We start from the raw sequence: 21,425 nt of genomic DNA, 5'->3' as shown, positions 1-21,425 counted from the left end.
GAGCTTATATTTTATCTTACTAATATTATAAATCTGAAAGTTTGTGAGTTTGTGTGTATGTTTGTGTGTATGTTTGTGTGTGTGTGTGTTGCTCAATCACGCATAAACTACTGGACGTATTGGGCTGAAATTTGGCATGATGATAGCTCACATTCCCGATTAACATTAAAGCATATTCTTATCTCAAAAACCCTTTCGGGCTCCGCCCCAGTGGCTCTGTAGTTCCCCATGTTAATCTTATGATTTTTCATATTTAAAAGTAATTAATGAATCTTAACAGCTGTTTCAATTAAACAAGTTGGTTCTGTTCTATGATGTTCAATAGCATAAAAGTTACAAGGATTACCAACAGGGTCCAGCACTATTATTTTTTTTTTTTATTTATGACAACAGCTAATTTCCAACCAAAAGGTGAGTGAGCGCAGCGAACGAACTTCAACCTGGAGGCGAGTTAGCGTAGCGAACGAGCTAACCTGAAGGCAAGTGAGCGCAGCGAACGAGCTCCAACCTAAAGGTGAGTGAGCGTAACGAACGAACTTCAACCAGGACGTGAATGAGCCATGCGAATACTTATGAAGTTAAACGGGGCGAAGCCCGCGGGTACAGCTAGTAGCCTATATTTCCCAAAATATATATTTTAAGTTCAACATATATAATTTACATTTAAATGCATCATGGTAGTTTTTAAGCACAAGCCTCTTGTCCTGAAGGGCCTGGGTCTAATCCTGCTAGCCACAATAACCTAATCCGGGCTCTTTGAATACAAATAATAATAAAAAATGTCTGACGACTAACAAAGAGTGTTATACAACTTGAATTTGTTACATATACTTCTTAACTATGCTGCTTGCACCTGACCAAATAAGTTTCTGATTAATCAATCAATCAATTAAAATAACTTAGGATTGATTCAAACAATTAATTCATATGAATTATGGCTTGTGAAAGATGAATGGGTGATAATGGAACAGTAGTTACATCAACTATTGAAATGTAATGTTGTGATTCTGTGTGTAAGTAAAATCAACAACTAAGTTTTTATTTATTAGAAAATTTCTCCCTTGTGAAAGAAGCTTCTTTTAAAACTACCACTTTTGTTTGCAATTGCATTTTAGTCACTAACAAGGCTACAAGATCGCGCCACTCATCCTACACTCATCCTTCACTCATATTTGGGTTAAAATACGCACATAGTGGCGTCCCCATCTTAACTAATTGATAATTGATTGATAATTGATAATCAACTACATTGTTAGTATATGCCATGTATCTACTAGTAACTGGTTCCCTTAAACAAATATCAGTAACTTTTCCGTTACATTTTGCCGTCAAGAATAATAAGCAATTTGATGCATGGTTGAAATATTTTAGAAATCATAAATAACCAAGTAAGAGTTTATAAATAGACTGCAAACTTTTTTTACTAAATACGGTATGTTTTTTTTTTTTTTATTAAGGAAATTGACAGGAAAGCAGGCTTACCTTTAAATAAGTCCATAGAGACACATAAAATATACAACACAAAAGTAGAAATTTTCGTACTGGAGAAAAAGATTGTTCTCTAGTGGTTAAAAAAGTGGTCAGTGTTGTTTATTTCTACTTTTGTGTTGTATATTTTATGTGTCTCTATGGACTTATTTAAAGGCAAGCCTGCTTTCCTGTCAATTTTCTTAATATTTCCTGGCAAATGCCATATCTTTTTATCAGATAGGGGGTAACCTTAAAATGTTTTTAGAACACATTTTTCTATTGTTTTTTTTTTTTATTTTAATGAATAAAAATAAAATTTATTATGGTTTAAGACCAAACTGTTTGATTTGTGGCACTGGTAAAATATGTCAGGAATGCCTTTTAATTCAAACTAATGAATTTTTAGCGAATCCAAGTAAAACTATTGAAAGTTTAGTGACCTTTTTATAAAATCAGCAGATATTCAGTAGCCCTATGGTAAAATCAGCAACTTTAGTCAAATCAGTGCATTTTCACTGACTTCCCTGACTGGTGAAACTCTTTAAGATTACGAACATTACTCACTCTTGTTGATGTTTCAGATCGTGTTTCTGCTGATGGCGTTCCTGGCACTCGCCTGGGCCATGCCATTGGACGACTCTGACCCCACCAACCCCTACGCGGGCGGCAACCCTCGGCCCGGACAGAACGACGAGATCTTCCACAAACTGCATTGGCTCCATCTACTCCACCACAAGCTGGGCTAGACTGTTTGGCGCTCTTGTAAATACTTAGACTTATGGTGTTAGTGTAAATAAGTAGTTTAAATAAAATGACGTTTTGTAGAAACACGGTTTGGTTCTTGAATCCCACAATTTCTTCTGCATAGGATTAGAAACAATACATAGCAAATTTCCTAGTCTTAATTTCTTTAAAAAAATATAGGAAAAATTAAAAGACCACCGCAAACTTTTGCAAATATATTTTATCATTTAATATAATTTAAAATTATGTAATAAAACTTCCATATCAATCAGTTGATATCACATTGCTTTCAGCACAGTTTCTGTACAACAAACTCATAACGTGTAATAATCTCACGGTACCTAAGTGTATTAATACAATTATACGAGTAACAGTGTTGAGGTGAGGAATGTCGAAGGTACAAACGATATGAGGTACTTTAAGCCTAGCATAGAAAATAAATACCTTAAAAATACACAACGTATTTACAAAATGGCAAATTGGAAAATAAACAGCTGCGACGAACCTCGACACTACGTGAGTAAAGATTCGCTGACTCACTACTGACTTTGGCGCAAAACCAAGTGCGCCGATAGTCTCAAGTGTTGATTGAGCAACTAGGCGATAACACAACCTTTCTAATTAAGAGACGGAGAGATTAAGTTGACTGAGTGTTATGTAACTACGAGAGTTGAGTCTGTTCTCCAACTTTGAGGGGTGAAGTCGCTACTTGTAGTTCTGGCGCGCAACACCAGGTGAGAGCCGAGGTTGTACGCGCCGGGTGCACCGACTGCGGCGGACATCTTGACACTACGACACCCGTGGGGCGGCAGGTCCACTATCCTCAGAGTGCCACCCACCCAGTGGAACGCATGACAAGAGTGAGGAGAGTACATGTACCCTTGGTTGCTGCAACAATCAATTGTAAATGTCAGCTTCTACATTCTGACCAGGCATCGGCATATTTTGTTTTCTGAATCCTCAAAACCAACAGTGTCAGTAACTTTTTCATTTTGAATAGGACACTGATTACAAAATCTTTTGCGGTTATAACAAAATCATGATCGTCTCCAGCGATATGGTCGTTATCTCTTGCAATTGTGACGACAACATTTTTTATCTGTTCCAATTTTGTAGACGTCTTCTGCAATCCCGCCCCTAACAATGGCTTAATTTTTTTTTTTTATTTGATGTGGATCTAAACAGTTCTGGAAGCATAGAAGCCCATATGGAAAGGGTGTGCTAACCAAAACACATGTTTAACGTCACTTCAAAATTTCAAAAAATGTTTCATTGAATTGCACTACACAATTTAACATTTTAGATAACATTTTGATGTTATGAACATGAGGTAGAATGGAGCCATAGATAAACATACTCCCTTAGTAGATTTCTCATCCTTATGGAACAGCTGAAGACAATTTTATTGTTAGTTCTGTACGGTTTATTTAGAGGTCGTGTTTTGTTTACAATTTGTTTCCCGTTATTACAGTCATTTAAAACCTCGTTCAACCAAATAATACGATCTAATCATAAACAATAACTTGTCCCCTTGTTATATAACCAAACAGTAAAGCACAAATCAAGAAATTAACCCTAAAATAATAGAAACAAAGTTTCGTCGACACTAGCGTCCATGTGTCACGTACATGAACTTACGCGTTTACAAAAAACGTGCTTCAAAATTTACAATGGGATGAGAAGTCTACTTGTGTTGGTTAGTCTATGGTGGAGCCTTACTCTGATATTTAAATTCATACCCAATTATTCACTTTAAGTGTTAACAATTATGTATCTTTGTACACTATTGTACAGCTTCTTGTAGTGGGACAGACCCTCAATAATTTGGCATGTTCGGGATATTGGCATTACTGTATTACCAAAAATGCTGCATTATAAAAGTTGTAATTGTGAAGATAACAGAAGTAACACTAAAATAGAGAGTAAAAAAGAGTGCTTATGGCATTTTGCCATATTATCAGGATTTAACCATAGACATTTTAAGGATTCGTTAACTTATACATCAGTAATCTATCAGTATGATTCATACTACTCACGTAACAGGAGCTCTTGTCGCCTGAACTTCTACGATGACATCACAGTTGGAGCAGTTTCGAACAAACAGATCTACTGGAATCAAGCACACTCTGCAACATAACACAGAATATTGACAAACAAGTACAACAATTGATGGATAAAGATAAATTTTAGCAAATAAGGATGGAAGTGTGTAAACATGAATGAAAATTGGGAAACAAGGATAAAACATTGGCAAATAAGAAGGAAAGATCAGAAAACATGACAAATGAGACAATAAACCTCAACTAACCAAAATAAAAAGGCGAGGCTATTTCGGAATTTTTGGAATTTCACACATTCGACTCCGATCAGAGTAATGTCGTACTGGCACAGTGTGCGTACGACTCTGGTCGGAGTCAAGGTGCAGTGTTACACAAGTTGGTCTACTGTAACCTCCACATTTATCGGGGATTAACCAGACTATGTCAGCATGTCGTGCTGGCCCTATATGCGTGCATTTCCGACTGCCCCGCCAATGGGAATCTCGCAGCGAACGTGTTAAGCCCATTTTGATTTTATGGAAATGGAATCTACAAAAGGCCTTTTCTATATTGCTTCAACTACATTCATCTTAAAATCTATCTTTGTTCAATAATTGGCAGTTGTTTTCTGTATTTGTTTTTTTTTTATCACGGTATTAGATCTTTGTTGTTGTCTGGTCTATTGCATTCCGTAGGCAAACGGACCAACAACCGTCGCCATAATGAACAATTCCCATTGCTTACCTTATTTTTTAAGTGATTTGAATTTTATTAATGGATTCAGTCAGTTTGGATTGCGGTTTCAATTAGTGCAGGGGTTTTACTGTAGTTTTAAAAGAAGGAAATATTTAAAAGTAAAATAGTTTACGAATAAGGTTGTAAATTGACAAACAAGCCTAGAAATTAACAGAAAAATGTCAACCGACCAGCAAGGGTGAAAATTTGTATGGATAAACTCTTTTAAAATCTCCATAGAAAATTGTATGACCAACAACATCTCACCTGTCAATAGAGAAGTCGTGTGGTGTGGCGGGGGCCTGGGGCACTAACGAGTATGTGACCAGTCTCTGCTTCACTGTGATATCATTGGCGGGGGTGAGGGGTGGAGGAACACTGGCGGGGGGAGGCGGAGGCCACCAGCTGCTCTCCCCAATCCCTCGTAGCGTGACGTGATGCTGGCCTACAGCACTACGGGCATCTCCTCCCCTCAGCTCCACTGTAGCCTAACACAGACACAAAGTCACATCAACCAAAAGGTATAAAATGTGGAGGTAATTGTTTTGTTCTGAAGTAAGAAAACCTTACCTATGTATTTTTTCTTGAAGAAGGAAAAATATAATTATTTACATGTATTTAAAATAATTTGGTGTCTACAGTGCAAAAAAGTCGGTACGCTACGGTTTTAGTAGTCTACTTTTAGTATAGTACAATGTTTTTCACGGTCTATAATTCCTGTTCAGTACAGCCTTCATTTGTGGTTTGTTCTTAAAATAAAAAGTTTCCAAGATATTGTCATATGATAGATGTGATTTTGTGACCTTTATCACATCATAAAGTAAATTTAATGTTGTCATTCCATTCCCAATGTCCTTATGTCTACTATAAATATTTAAAAATTGAAAACAATACTCATTATTTTTTATAGAATATGTTGGAATCAGTATAGTAACTGCCAATTTTGTCCAATAACTAAGGTACAACAATTTTATCTGTATCTCCCCAACCCACCAACCCATATGTTTTGGTGGAAAAATCATATCACTTCCTGACAGATTTCTTATAGGACTGTGACATTAATTGATCATTAGTTTATGTGGAATAGGATTCAGATTGTTTTATTATTGTTTTGTCTCTAACACTGCTTCAAGATCTTCTTTGAATTTTTTTTTCTTTGCTAAAAATCCACTAGGCTATATCAGATAAATTTGTAATCTGTAAAATGTCTCTTGTATCTTTTATCTAATAGTTCTTGTTATTATTTTGTTGTGACTTAAGTTTTGTTTTTCTAACGTATCGATTGACCATACACCTGTTCACCAGTGCCTTTGTAATGAAGAATGTGTTTATTCAATACAATACTTATGACTTATGGCTTTAAAAACTCGGTCCTTCACATTAAATGCTAATTTGAAAGAAAAACTGAGTTGATTTACCTTAATCAACTAAAAATACTTTAGTTTATAAATATTCAACCAGTTGTTGTTAATTTCATTGGACTATTTTATTTTCCATCCCGGCTACATTTTCAACCCCTACCAAAAATTAACAAAATATTTTACACACAAATACAACATACAGTAATCCATTCTTTTGAGGTTTACACTTTGAATTTCAAACAAACCTTCCAAAGAACAATGAACGTGGCTTGAAGGTCTACCGAGGACTCCACTGTTGGGCCGGCAGGGGGTTGGTGGTGGGGGAGGAACTCAGCGGCGGGGGACAGGGGGGTGTCCCCCACCAGAGGGAGTTTGGAGACTAGAGGATCATGGGTAACAGAGGATCTGCGGACAGCCTTTAGTAGAAAGTGAGAAACCTCTTGCGGTCCCAGTGACACAGCTGCAAGCATAATAAGAATTTTAATATTGTTAACGTTTTTCTGGATCTTGTGTATGCCAATAAAAGGTTAACTCGTTCACTGCTAAAGGAGATTAAAAAATCAAATTGTATTGCTAAAAAAACTTTATTGCTGTATAACATTCCTTTTTGTGTCTTTATTTAAATACAATATTATAAAACGATCGGAAGTGAATATGATGTCACAAAGTGACGTCATATTCATGGGTCAGTACTGACCCATCAAGAACAGAGTCAGAAAAAATGAAAATTTTTAACAAAGATGAAAAATATAAAAGATTTAAAATGTTAATATTATTGAAATAAAATAGTTTTAAAGTACATTGAAATTCCCCGCGTTCACAGTAAGGTAGGTCAGTACCGACCCAGCCGCCTCGGCAGGAGCGCGATGCGGGAACCAACTGAACAGTGAACAAAGCAAGTCACACACTACACGCTAACGCGGTACAGCTGAGTTTCACAACATCAAAAAGCTACCAACTTTTCTCAGAACCAAACGTCAGTGATCTAACTCTAAAATTGTCATGGATATACCATGTATAAAATTCATTCTCCATAGTGAACTCCCTAGCAACCTCTAGCTCTAGGCAAATGTCACATTCAATCAAACTTGTAAATGTTTTATAACTACTGTACGAAACTTGTTGAACATTTGACTATGAAGTTCCTACCTGTCGGATGGAAGCCCCGAAGGGTCAGTTGCCACTGTGCGCTGTACAGAGCAGCACACTCTACACACATGACCCACTTGACACTGTCGTTGGCCTAAAACAAACACAGGATACTGCGATGGGGAATTAATACAGGGTCTCATAAAAAGTATGCCACAATTTTGAACAGCCATTGCTTGGGGACTATAAAGATAATCAAACAATTTAAACGTCAAATCGAAAAGAAAAGAACGTTTTTTCATACTTTGATAAAATTTGGATTGTCATGAATCTCATATCAGCATAAAAATGGCAAAGTCTGTACACTTAAGGCGGGTTTAATCTGATGTCTTAACTGAATGTTTTAGGCATAAAGTCTCAATCTTTTACGAATAACGTTGTGGAAATTCGATTTAACTGAAGACTTCTTCAGACGATCAATTTTTTTGGGCTTTTGATTGTCGGATTTCTTTAAATTTTTCATAACTTGTTTTGGCCGGCCAGGTAAATAAATGTCCTTTCAAAATTACTTTCTGTGTCTGTTATACTTTATACTTATACTTTCTTATTAAATGGCGACCATAGGTATTTTAAGCCAAGTATGAATGGAGATGAGTGTAGGATGAGTGGCGTGTTCTTGTAGTCTTGTTAGTGACTAGGCCGACATTCCTTAGACACAGCTGTTAAATAATAACCCATACAGCTAATGGGAACTAAGGGACCTACAGTTTATAGTGGAATCTGAACCACATTTTTGCCTTGGTATATACAAATTGGTCTAATTATCAGGATAGTACTGCGGATAGTCGTAGTACTCACTTGTGCGGACGTTAATCCACACCAGGGAGTATCGCATCCACAGTGCATGCCTATAAATATCCACAATTTGAGACCTCCTAGTAGCTTGATTACAGGACGACGCCACCCGTCCCAGTCAACATATGAAGCAATTAGCACCATTGCAACCAGTATTTTTATTATCAATTACATGTTTACTTTTTGTTCTGAATTAATACAGCACAGTTTACTTTTTATTTTTCAAATATTTCACTCGAGTCATCTCAGTGTCAAAAAACTGATTAAATCAGCAACTAATCGCTTTATCATTGGGTGAATTTGAAATTGATTTAACAATCTATCATACTGTGCCTTCTATTTTGCCGTAAACATTATAGTGGAACCTGGCGTCAGACGAGTGAGTAAGTCACAACGGCAGCCAGCCCCGGCGGACCTGTTTTGCCCATGCCAACGTTAACCTTTCCTCCCTTGCTGTGCGGAAAATAAAACTTAGTTATCTTAAAAATAGTCCCCAAGCAATGAGTTTAAGACCCGGGCATTCTTTTTTGATGAATATTCAGGGTCCCCACACAAACTTGAAGATGAAATTCACGGTTTATGCACAATTTTAACTGTAACATTTTCATATATTTTTGGGACGTCTTAAGCAATAACTGCAGAATCGTGGGCAGTTTAAAAGCACATTGTAGTGAACTCCAACCAAACTAATCGAGTACTAAGGACAAAAGACACCGCAGAGATCTTGTTTGTACGATTCACAGTACAATTTATAAAAGTGAAATAATTAAGGAAATTGACAGGAAAGCAGGCTTACCTTTAAATAAGTCCATAGAGACACATAAAACATCACAAAATTTCTACTTTCTCCAATCTCCAGTGGTTGAAAAAGTGGTCAGTGACCACGAAAATTTCTACTTTTAATTTTGTGATGTTTTATGTGTCTCTATGGACTTATTTAAAGGTAAGCCTGCTTTCCTGTCAATTTCCTTAATAATTCCTGGCAAATGCCCTATCTTTTTATAAGATAAAAGTGAAATAAATTATTTATTCATAAATTAAATAATGACTCGGTGTAATACAAATTTAGTTGAATATTTAAAAGTTAGAATTTTAAACTAAAAATTCAAGGAACCATTAATTCTGTGTTTCGGGTTTAATGGGCATCCTTGGATATCCAATATAAATAAATCACAAAGAAGACTAAATCTAGAATTGTTACGACCATTTAAAATTTATAGGCTACCAGACTTTCAAGTATTTCAACACAATGTACCCCTAAATTGCTTGACCCAGACTCCCTCTTATTCAAAAACTTTCGGTTCATACTCCAGTGGTTCAGACAACCAATATATTTACAATATATTGCAATATTTGCATAGATATTTGCCCATAGACATATAAACAAAAAAGTCACAACTGGCTTGTCTGAAAACTTCAGTACAGAATATAATGTTTTCCATTTTTTAGTAAACTAGTATTTCATACATTATGTTTGGTTTAGAAACATATCTGTTCCTGTTTTCAACAATTTCTGAAGGTTAAGCCTTTTTATAGTTGGGGCAAGGATTCAGATTTGAGGTGTTAGTGAGAGGTAGTCAACTGTATCCATTGAGCCGAGTATGATGACACGAGCAATCACAAATCATGTCCACAGAAAAAAAAGAATTAAAATTGTCCGTAAACTAACCTGACTGGTGTTTTGGACCTGCAGTTTGAGGTTAAGAGACTCAGGTTGATCGGTTGCTACGGCAACGGCACTGCGAGTTGTCGTAACACATACTTGGAGAGAGTCATGCACTAGGATAGGCCAGCTGTGCCTTACCAGCCGATATCTGCAACATTGACATTCATGACATTCATTGACAACAGAGACATGCTGTGAGGTACGTAGAGTCTTGGTTATCTAACTTTCCTTTGGCTATAGTATGACGTTGTAGTGTTCCTTGTGCTAAGATGGGCTTTGTCCCATTCAGTTAAGCCTTTTAATCCTTAAAACCTTAGTCCATCTTACCTTATATCACTAATAATTCAATTTGAGTCTTCTAAGACTTAAAAAGCACAACAGTATAATATTTCCTCACTAGGTCTAAGCACAGGGAAGTAAGGTACAGAGCACGCTTATGGGACAACTGTGCGCTGTCAGCTCTAGTATGTTGTGCCCGAAATATACTTGTAACAAGCAAGGAAGAGCCCAAGCAGAAAGCACTGTGTGGAAGTTCTAATGGCAGAGGACCTTCCTTCACCGTGAACGTTGTAGTACATGAAGGCGCATGAGGGTTCCTGGATACCAGCGCCTAGGTTTTGTCCAAGGATGCTAGGCACGAGCCTGGGATTGTTTTTCACATTACTTCAGCCTACACCTAGGGGTTGCAGTGTTATCCCTTAGATAAAATCCATTTTGATTTGGCATGATTTGAACCCGAAACCTCAGGGACCGAAGTCCCCTGTTCTACCAGTAGACCAGCTCGCTCCCCCAGCGACTAAAAGTAGACATCACTTTAATGTACCACTGAATGTTTCCTGTGTACCTTACTTTTCTGTGGTCTAAGTAACAAAAAGGGAATATGGTATAAATTCAAACCCTCCTTATATTCAGGAGATGGCAGTAAAAGGCGGTCTAATCCAAAATAAACTTACTTCTTCAAACAAACAATTATTTTCTTTCCTAAGAAGTTTTTTTATCTAAATAGAATAGTTACGGTTCAGCTATAACAGCATATCAGGTGTCTTACAAAGGTTTTCCCTGGTTCTGAGCGCTCTCATAGTAGAAGAGAAGATCCACGGTGTAAGAGCCCTTGAGGTCGTGTGCCCTCACTCTCATGGGCACCTCCAGTGTTGCGCCTGGTACCAGAGGTGTGTCCAGCGGCACCTCCATCACCTCGGCACACCGGCGGCCCACTGCCACCACACCCGGCGTACCACACACTGCCAGCAGCTTGGTCACCGGCACACCTCCGCAGTTGTCTATCTTTACTGCCACTTCAGTCAACTCTCCTGACAACATGTCCTTCTGCAGTTTTTTGAAGCTAACCTGACAAACGGTGACTCATGTTATTACTCAGAATATTTAGTTCACATAAAAAATTTCAAGAAAAAATGTTTACAACCCCCCCCCCTTAAACATTGGATCATTGGCACAACAATAGTAAAAAAGAAAACCATAGTTTCCAAAATTTCAATAATAAAATACCGTCCATAAATAAATATAACATATATAATATAATATAAATATAACATAAATCTTCCAGTAACATAATATTATAAATATAACATAAATCTTCCGGTAACATAATATAACATCTTCCCAAATGTTCATAGTGTAAATGATGTTTTATGCTATGGAAAAGAAAACTTCTATCTTGATGCTTTGTAAATTACCTGATTGTAACACAATGGTGTTTAATTGACCTAAATTACCCTGATTGTCATACAGTAGTGTTGCATAACCTTAAATTAATTGTCCTGATTGTCGCACAACAGTATTGCATAAACCTAAAATTACCCTTATTGTCGACAATAGTGTTGCGTAAAGGTAAATTCACCCTGATTGCTGGAGCATGCTGGGAGATGTTGAGTCGCAACCGGTTATCTGCCGCGTAAGCCACTGCGCCGCTGTCCTTGGAGACTCGTTGTCTACGACCACGAGGCACCAACACCTGTCTTCCCTCCACCACCGCCTCCCCCTCTCCTCCCAGCTGGTACGCCACTCCCGTCACTCTCAGCTCCCCGACCTGCAGTGGCACTACCTGCAGGATTATCTGCAACACAACAAAACACTGAGGACTGGGCTGATAGCACTGCAGTTTAGTCTTAACTTTATCAGTACAAGTCCCTTTCTAATCAACGTTGGGCCTGAATAATCTTTCTGCCTACATTAAACCTTCCTTGTTCTAAAGTCTAGATCAAATATTTGAATGTGTTCGTAAACTGTTAGTTTTTGGTATTTTCTATGTCAATGATGAACACTCTTATATTGAGGTAAGCCTGATTTGAAAAACTTAATAGTCAAGAAAAAATTGTATTCTATTCTGGTAATCGTCTCCTGCGACCACAGCAATACCTGTGAGTATATCTTGGGGTGTAAGTGTATCTTGCGGTTTCGGCAACACTGGTAATCCTCTAACGCGATAGTGACAACACTGTGAGCAAATTTTGCGGTCTCGACGACAGCAGAGAACGTCTCCTGCACAGAGGTGACAATATCTCGCGACCGCGGCAACTCCAGTGACCAACATTTCGGTTAAACAACGTTATGAGTAACCGGGCTGCACATAATCGAAGCTCAACTGTATTTACTGTTTTATTTGGGATTCCCGGAGGGTTGGTTTGATTCCTGAGTTTCCCTGGGTATTTCAAGGTATTCAAGGTTTTCCCGGAATTTCTAGAGACCATGTTGTACGGTTGGAGGCAGCAAAGGGGGATGTTTCCACACTCTCGCTACATTGTGCAGTAGTACCACATTATTTGACCGTCATACATCATCTCGAGGGAGGGTCGGACAATCGGGACTCTCAAGTAATAATAATAATAATAATAAATTTTTATTGTCGTTTGGTAATATAAACATTACAATAGACAAGGTCAACATGTTTTGTTACATATGTTATATAAAATATTAAATATTCTACAGAAAATGTTAAAATAAAGTTAAAAGAATCGTAAAAGAATAAAGCATCAGTAATAATAAAAACTTTGAAATTAACAGGGAAAAGACCATAACAAGAACAAAGAATCATCAAGACTGCTTGGCCTCACATTTAAGCGTTGAAAAATCTACATTCTGCAAAAACTCATCAACTGAATAAAAAGCACGACTTGTAAGCCAATCTGATAATTTTGACCTATACAAATGAATACTTTCCTGATTTCTAAAATATATCGGAAGTTTATTAAATAGTTTTATTTGCAAATATTTATAACTTTTGATAAATTTTGATAGCCTGGCTTGAGGAATATATAAATCTTTTGATTGTCTGGTGATATACCCATGGATTGAGTTGCAAGGAACAAATTTATTCAGGTTCTCTTTAACGGAAACTAAATTGTAAAAAATGAAAATATTAGAGAGTGTCATGATTTTATTTTCAGCAAAAAATGCTTTGCAACTAACCCTATCCGGAATTTCAAACATAATTCTGAGAGCCTTCTTTTGCCATGTAAAGACCCGGTGAGCTCCTGAGCTATTACCCCACAGTATATTGCCATACAGCAAGTGTGAGTGAAATAAACTGTGGTAAACAATTAGAAGTGTTGGTTTAGAAACACAATTTTTAAGTTTTCTTATCAAACAACACAGTCTCTACCTTGCTTGATGTGTCCGGTTGCATGACAAGCCTCTCTATGACTCTTGTGGTAGCGACAGCAATGTTGCCAACTGCAGAGTTGTCCACACTGGCGCCACTGTCACATGGTGTGAAGCTCCACAGTAGCCTCATGTTCTGCAGAGTCACCGTGATGTGCAGCGGGTTGTTGAGACTCACACTTACACTGATTGCCTCTGAAATACAAAATAATACCATAACAGTATTACTAACTAGGGTAGTTAAAGTTATACTTTAAAGTAAAGAGGCTAATTATGACTTGTTTGAAAAGGGAAGAGTTCAGCCTGCTTACCCGAGAAAATGTCCAGAGTCCAGAGGCAAATAGATACACAATAAACAGTCATAAAACATAACACTGATATTTATTTCCTAATAAAGGACTTCTATTCAAGAGCAGCATCTTCAACCTACTCTGATGATGTTCCATATTGGGACGAAATATCAGTGAACAAACTCCTATACTAAGCGTAAAAACGCAAAAAAAAATATTTTTAATACTCTAACTTTCTCAGGTAAGATAAAATCTATTCTTTTAATAAATTTCTAAAGGTAATTTAACTGTTTTTGAACAATCTAAAGTCAACAATCAAAGTGTCACTTTGAAAATCTAAAATGACAATCATACTAGAAATTGTGAATACCCATAGTGACACCAACTCGACAAAAATACTGCTGATGATACCCTGACTTGCTAAAAATAGCATTAATGCCAGCAGCATTGATTACTAAACAAACACCTGTAAATTTGATAGAGGTGGTCACAACTTGATACACAAACAGAATCTAAAATGTAATTTTACTGTTGAGACTCTCTGAAATTAGACTCTAGACTAATTCCAAGGGAAGTTATAAATAGGTTGGGAACTGCTCTAAATTATAGTTAATGTGATATCTTGTATACAATATTACCTCCAGCATAAGACGTGGGAGGATTCACATTGTTTGTACTGTTGTTTAGCAACTCGACAGTCGGAGTGAAGATCATTGGTTGAGTTCTCAACGCAGCACTGACTAGCTGCTCTTCTAACTTGTTCCACCTGAAATAAACGGAGCATTGACGGCTATTTGAAATGACTTTCCATCCATTAGTTTATGACCTGTTGTACTTGCCAATGGCATGGTTTAATTATTGATTGTAGACATTGCGAGAGACTTCTCATCTTGTATAGTTTTAAGCCTGTGTTTTTGTATGTTTCATATTGTCTTGTGAAGTACTCTGAATTCAACCAAAATTTTGAGTAAATTTTACCACGTGCGCTTAATTTCTTGGTGTCTTACTCTGGTATTAACAAAAAAAAAAAACGATAGTTTATGAAAAGATAGTTTACTTTAGTTAAAATATAAGAATAGATTAAAAGTTGGTAATAAAAGTTATCACTATACAAATACAACATATTTTGTGGTATGGTAAAATAAGCAAGTTAAGTAGTCAGTATTGTATTGTAGATTGTAGGGTTTCTTTTCTTGGATAAGGAAAACTCCAGGGTCCAGAATTAATTGTGAACTCTATGATAAAACTTTATAGAGCGAGAACTGAATCTAATTCGCAACAACTGAACAAGAAAGTGAAATTTTAATCAAAAGGGCTGAAGTATGTAGAGCTGCATTTGTTATTTGTCACATATTGTTTTAGATGTTTCACATAGATTTATGAGAAATGTATCTAAATCAAAAGCAAAAAAATCATAGTAAAGCCGCGGTCACACTAGGCTGTTTAGCAGCCGCTACTAACCAGCCGCTGGCAATATCGCCAGCAGCCAGCTAGATCTGAAGGGTTCACATTATAGCCGCTAGTAAAGTTGCTGCTTATGTCTTGAAAGCATTATGTTGTGTATGTGTTTTCACCATATCATCTATTGACACCATTCTTCTTTGGTATTTTTTATAAACTTCATTTCGATACGTATTGCGTAAACTTTTTTATTTTTTTCTTCAATGGGGCCAATACTGCTTTAAGTCCTTGTTCTTCAAGTTTTTCCAGTAACAACTTGTAAGCTGAGCTTTGGCATTTCTGTTGATGTAGTCTGCAGTCGCAGGGTCCCACAGGCAAGGATAATTTTGAAATATATCTAGGAATGTAATTATGTATTTACCTGTCCACTTGTTGCTGTCAACTATATTCACTGTTGATCACAAAATAAATAGAAAATACAGTAAACGAAACCAACACTGCAAAACAAACTATACACGTGTTAATTAACCAGCCGCTTGTTAGATACTAGGGGTTCACATTGGCTGGCTGGTGCCAGTGAGGAGATCACGTGACTGCCAGCGGAGGGTAGGCAGCGCTCAAAAGTTAAACATGTTCAACTTCTGATTGTGGCTAGTAAACACTAGCGCGCTGGCATTCACCGGCCGCTGGTTCTGGGTCAGACTAGGCTGCTTGCTGGCAATATTCAGCAATATTACCAGCGGCTGGTTAGAAGCGGCTATTAAACAGCCTAGTGTGACCGCGGCTTAAATCATAGTAAAATCATAGTAAATCATAGTAGTAGTAGCGGCTGTTTAGCAGCCGCTACTAACCAGCCGCCCGTATATTGCCATCAAGCAGCCTAGTCTGACCCAGAGCTAGCGGCTGGTAAATGCCAGCGGGCTGTTGTTAACTAGCCGAAATCAAAAGTTGAACATGTTTAACTTTTTAAAGCTGCCTACCCTCTGCTGGCAGTCACATGACCTTTTCGCTGGTGCCAGCCAGCCAATGTGAACCCCTAGTAGCTCACAAGCGGCTGGTGAACTAACACGAGACTAGATTTTTTGTTTGTTTATGCAATGTTAGTTTCGTTGTACTGTATTTTATACTTCTTTTCGTGAATATTGAACATGGTTGCCACCAAAAAGTGGTCCGGAAATGACATTGTAACATTTCTAAATGTATTCCAAAATTATCCTTGCCTGAGGGATGCTTTGTCTGCCAACTACATTGACAGGAATACCATAGACGCAGCTTATAATGAGTCATATCAAAGTCAAAGAATTGAAGACTAAAATCAGTTTTGGTCTTATGAAGGAGAAAAAAGTCTACGTGATTCATATTTAAATAAAGTTTACAACGTAAAGAAGTCAAAGAAGAGTGGTGCAGGAACAGTAACGCCTACAAACTAGCGGCTATTTACTGGCGGCTAGTGGTTATAATGTAAACTCTATAGATCTGCTGGCTGCTGGTGATATTTACCATCAGCTGCTTAACAAACAGCCTAGTGTGACCGAGGCTTAAGCCAAGTGGGTAAGCTGCAATGTGTGTCATTCAAATTGTGCTACGGTACCTCTGAGTATCGGAAGGTTGGAGGTCGAAAGACACCCCTGAAGCGTAACACTCGAAGTTGTCCATCAGTTGGGGCTGAGGGGGTTTGCCCAGCAGGACCTGGATAGAGTCGTTGTCAACCACAGGCAACGGTAGGATCGGTAACTCACCCGTCTCACAGTTCAATTGCTGAAAAAGTAAAGAAAAAGAATGTCTTATTTTTGTAACCATAAAACATTAAAAAACATATATTAGGTTAGTTTCCATTCATATTTGTCCTATGTTTTCTTCCAAACTGTCAAGTTGGTTTATGAGTAAAGCATTTTATTCTCTTGATAAATTATTTAAATATTAATTTTCATTCAATCTTTCATAAGATTGGATTCAGTGATGCTTTGGTGAATAATTGTAGTTAATTTATTATTGTTTTCACAGTGAATGTTGATTTTTTACTTGATGTTATTTGTTATTTTATTCTGTTATATCTTTTAATCAATCAAGTAACTGGTACTCTTTCCTTTTCGACTGCATGTTACTGTATTTCTTAGGTTCTTTGACATTGTCTAAGCAATGAAATGTAGACAAGTGACAGTAAAGAGATTCTGATTCTGAATTTCCTCGACTCTCCTAGTACCTGTTGTGTATTGAGGTATTCCCGCAAGAAGGTTGCCTGCTGAGTCGCAGACTGTCTGCTCGCACGAGGTAACAGCTGAGCGAAGGCGTCGGCCGCTTCTGTCATCTGCTTCAACATTGTCGCCTGTCGTCCAATTGTGTGATGAATATGGTCTTCTGCCAGGCTCCAACTTTTGTTTACGTACACCTGCAATATTTCAACCTCAATAAATTCAAGTTTACCTACCTCACACTCGGGGTTGTCGAGTTTGGGGGTTGTCTAGTTTGGGGGTTATCTAGTTTGGAGGTTGTCAAGTTTTGGGGTTGTCAAGTTATCCAGAAAAATAAATTATTAGAAAATGAATAGGCCTACATAACAGACTATTTTTTACCTATAAATGTATTACTTACATGAGAATTTTTACATATTGAGTAAACAATCTCCAAATAAATGTCGAATATTCAACAATAAAACTAAATGTACTCAAAAAATTACTTTTTTGCATGCCCCTGTCAGCTGTTGACTGTCGAGTTACCGGGTGTCTAGTTGTAAAGAGAGTTTTACTGTACTATTATACATTTTAATTAGTACAATTACAGGGGGTTTATTTATGTGTGTTGTGTGTTGGGGCTCTCTTCCAACAGGAGATGGGTGTAAAATGGAACGCTGTAATTTACCTTTGCCATGTTCATTTGCTTGTTCAAACCAAGAAATATTTGGTTTCCTAATTTAGCGTTGTGATTTTTTTTTTAAGAGGTTGGCGGCTTCTTTTAACCTTGCATTTGCCCGTCCACATAGACTACAGATCTGTGCGTGGAACGTATCCAGCAAAGCAAGGGGTGAGCCGGTACAGTACAAAGGTGAACTGTACTGATAAAAGTTTGTGGCGGTGACCAGGATCCGAACCCACGACACTTCTGCCTTGGGCCCAAAGTCCGTGACGCTACCAACTGAGCCACCAACTCACCAAACTCACAACAACTAATCACAGTAAATAACGGAGGAAATATAATTTTATACTTTAGAAACTCTGCGAGTCATTCAACTATGTTCTATTTTTTTTTTTTTTTTTAATAGGGAACAGCGGGTCCATGTAGATGGGATGTCTACTTCAGTAAAGACGCGTTTACATGAGGCCAGCAGGCATTTCAGCTGACTGGCGCCAGTTGATACTCCAGTCCAGTGGAAAAAAGCCTATCCAGTGCACTGGCTTGAGGAGTAGATTCCGTGCCAGTCCAGTTCCCCCGCCACAAAAAATTGAGTGTGGCGTGACCCACTGGAAACGTGTGAACGACTCCAGCCATTCCAGTCCAGCCAGGTCGGCGTGAGAGTAGTGCAGGTTTCCATTTTCTTTTTTCCAACATATAGTCAACATTTTACAACATGTTGTCAAAAAAGTAGGGTGAAGTGTTAAATGTTAAGTTTATTGAAGCCTTCAAAGAAAAAGAGTGTTTGTGGAACTAGTAAACCCACTATATAAAAATAAATACGCCCGCAAAACGGCCCTCAAAAAACTTTCCGATAAATTGGAGTTGGATGATTTCGGTTTTTTGAAGTGAAAGCTAAAATAAAAGCACTTTGAAGTACCTACCTGCAACCTAGAAGTGAATAAACAGAAGAGAGTGAAAAGTCAGGTACCAGAATGGCAGATGTTTATGTTCCTACGTTTGCAATAAGGGAGGACACAGTTTGATAAAATTTGCTTTTTTAAATTTACAGTATTCTATAGTATTACACATCTACCATAGCCATAATGTTCTACCACTTCACCTAAACAATAGAGAAAAATAAATTATCAACAATTTGCAAAATATCCCAAATTATTCATGAAATGAAAAACAAAACATAAACATAACTGTAAACAATCCTACTTTGACAGTTCTCATTGCGAATCACAGTTTTTTTGTTGCTGCTTGGTTCGAATTAGCTGTTTTCAGTTTTCATAAATGCAAAGAAAATATAGTGCCGCACACTGTTGGTAAATCCAATAACTTTTTAATGCTTTTCCATATCATAGAACCAACTTTTTAGTTGAAACAGCGGACTAAATTCTTTAATTCCCTTTAAATATAAATACTCATAAGGTTAACATGGGGAATTACAGAGCCACTGGGGCGGAGCCTGAAAGGATTTTTGAGGTAAGAATATGCCTATATGTTAATCGGGAATGTAAGCTATCATCATGCCAAATTTCAGCCCAATCCGTCCAGTGGTTTATGCGTGATTGAACTTCAAACACACAAACAAACAAGCAAACAAACAAACACACAAACTTTCACATTTTTTATAATATTAGTAAGATTTTAAATGTATGACCAGATTATGACCTATAATTGAACACCTTTTCATCAAACGTTAGGTTCGGTCCACCAAAAGGTTTCATCAGGTATTCTTTCAAAGGGAAATCATCATCGGCACTACTATGACATCTTCTTGCAGCACCTTACTAGATTCCCACACAAATTCTCGAAACAGATCTCGAAAAATATTTAACGTGGGTAAGGCTTGAAGATGCACTCTTCTCTATGTCCTAGTTCAACTGGCGACAGTCAATTGGCTACGTCTAAACGGGTAGTTAGCTGGCTTCCAGTTCACACACTCAACTGGCGCCAGTCAGGTGGACTGCCTGCTGGCCTCGTGTAAACACGGCTTAAAAGTCAATGCTAAAAGTGCCTAAACTCTAATTTTCTCATTAACTATCACGGTAACAAATACTAAGGAAGGAAATAGAATTTCAGACTGAACAAACTCTGGGAGTGGCTCATTCATTAAAATAGGCTACAGCCGGTACATATGGGTTGGATACTTCAGTATCCAAAAGTCAAATCTTACTTGGTACGCCTGCCTGTAGCACCGCAGTGAGTGCCGCTTCTGTCCCGCCTTGGAGAACCGATGCCCCGCCAGCACCAGATGGAAGGCGTACTTGCGAGGCATGGGAGGGCGAGGACTGGCCAAGAAGCAGTAGGCCGCCTGCTCCAGCAGCAAAGCACTGCGCAGGTCAGAGTCTTCACTAGTCATGCGGATCAGCTGTTTGGCTGCCTCGCCCCACATACCTCGGCCCCGCAGACACTCTGAGGCGAACAGTGTCGCCCTGGTGGCAAACTGGGGCATCCTGTACAATACATCATATACTTGCTACATCACAATGTTAATTTGGCTGACCCTGCAGTATAAGCTAGCTGTTTAATTTAATTTAGTTCATGTAGGCCTATAAATGTTTGAATATTTAACAGTTGGTATTCTCAAAAACTAGGCCAGTGTGCCAGTTTGGTATGGAAACTGAAAAAATGTTTATATATTGACACAGTCCAATTTTGCTCATCCTGTTTACAAATGGCATCTTGGTTCTGGAATTAGTTATAGTACTGACTGCTTTTGTTCAAGTTAAACAATTTAAATTAATGTTGTTCAAAGGTTTATTGCGGACATTTTCCATCACGATGGTAGAAAACAATACACAACGTTTCGGGATCTGGAATCTGATCCCGACAAATTTTTTACAACAAACCTGCAAGAATTGAGGTAAGTCATGATACTCTCTTCTGCGTATTCAAAAGCCTTCCGAGTTGGGTCGGCCGGCTGCATGAACAGCGACAAGGCCGCCATCTCCAGCGCGCCGGCGTAGTGTAACCAAGCAGCATCACCGTTAAAGTCTCGCTTGGCTGCATGGTACGCACTGAAGGCTAGAGAGTACGCACCGAACATGAAACACAAGTCTCCCAGCCTCCGCAGCTGTAGCTCTGTGGAGTCATTTGTGTACCTGAAACATGGGAAACAATGCGGTGTGAACAAAAAGTCAAGAATTTTACTTAAAATATGTAGAAAAACTTCTGAAACGGTGCATACGTTTCAGCGCTACATATTTGCAAAACTTTCCTTTAGGGGTGTGCGAATATTAATTTTCAATCTCGAGCCGAGCTTTTTTAATAATTTTTGAGCTCGAGCTTTTTTGAGCCGAGCTTTTCCTAGAGTCAC

At 37.9% G+C, this 21,425-nt stretch overlaps 1 protein-coding gene across 2 annotated transcripts in view; it reads right to left on the bottom strand.

Annotated features, from left to right (window-relative positions):
* Positions 1-2,444: 2,444 nt before the first annotated feature.
* Positions 2,445-21,425, bottom strand: part of LOC128996910 (trafficking protein particle complex subunit 8) — a 35,591-nt gene continuing 16,610 nt past the window's right edge. For both annotated transcript variants that reach the window (XM_054422439.1, XM_054422440.1), the window contains exons 9-22: positions 20,959-21,210; positions 20,283-20,562; positions 17,472-17,657; positions 16,860-17,026; positions 14,506-14,633; positions 13,579-13,772; positions 11,818-12,033; positions 11,008-11,306; positions 9,963-10,107; positions 7,499-7,592; positions 6,595-6,809; positions 5,256-5,476; positions 4,251-4,340; positions 2,445-3,102 (exon numbers count right to left, since the gene is read on the bottom strand). In XM_054422439.1, the coding sequence (XP_054278414.1) occupies positions 2,868-3,102; positions 4,251-4,340; positions 5,256-5,476; positions 6,595-6,809; positions 7,499-7,592; positions 9,963-10,107; positions 11,008-11,306; positions 11,818-12,033; positions 13,579-13,772; positions 14,506-14,633; positions 16,860-17,026; positions 17,472-17,657; positions 20,283-20,562; positions 20,959-21,210 (2,722 nt within the window). In that variant the 3' untranslated portion in view covers positions 2,445-2,867. The remainder of the gene's footprint in view (positions 3,103-4,250; positions 4,341-5,255; positions 5,477-6,594; positions 6,810-7,498; positions 7,593-9,962; positions 10,108-11,007; positions 11,307-11,817; positions 12,034-13,578; positions 13,773-14,505; positions 14,634-16,859; positions 17,027-17,471; positions 17,658-20,282; positions 20,563-20,958; positions 21,211-21,425) is intronic.

Source organism: Macrosteles quadrilineatus, unplaced genomic scaffold, assembly GCF_028750875.1.
Source record: "Macrosteles quadrilineatus isolate MER2022 unplaced genomic scaffold, UCM_ALF_1.0 Scaffold_6__1_contigs__length_79288215, whole genome shotgun sequence".
In the NCBI taxonomy this organism is placed as follows: domain Eukaryota; kingdom Metazoa; phylum Arthropoda; class Insecta; order Hemiptera; family Cicadellidae; genus Macrosteles; species Macrosteles quadrilineatus.
Note: the sequence above shows the minus strand (reverse complement) of the source record. Positions and strands in the feature narration are given on the sequence as shown.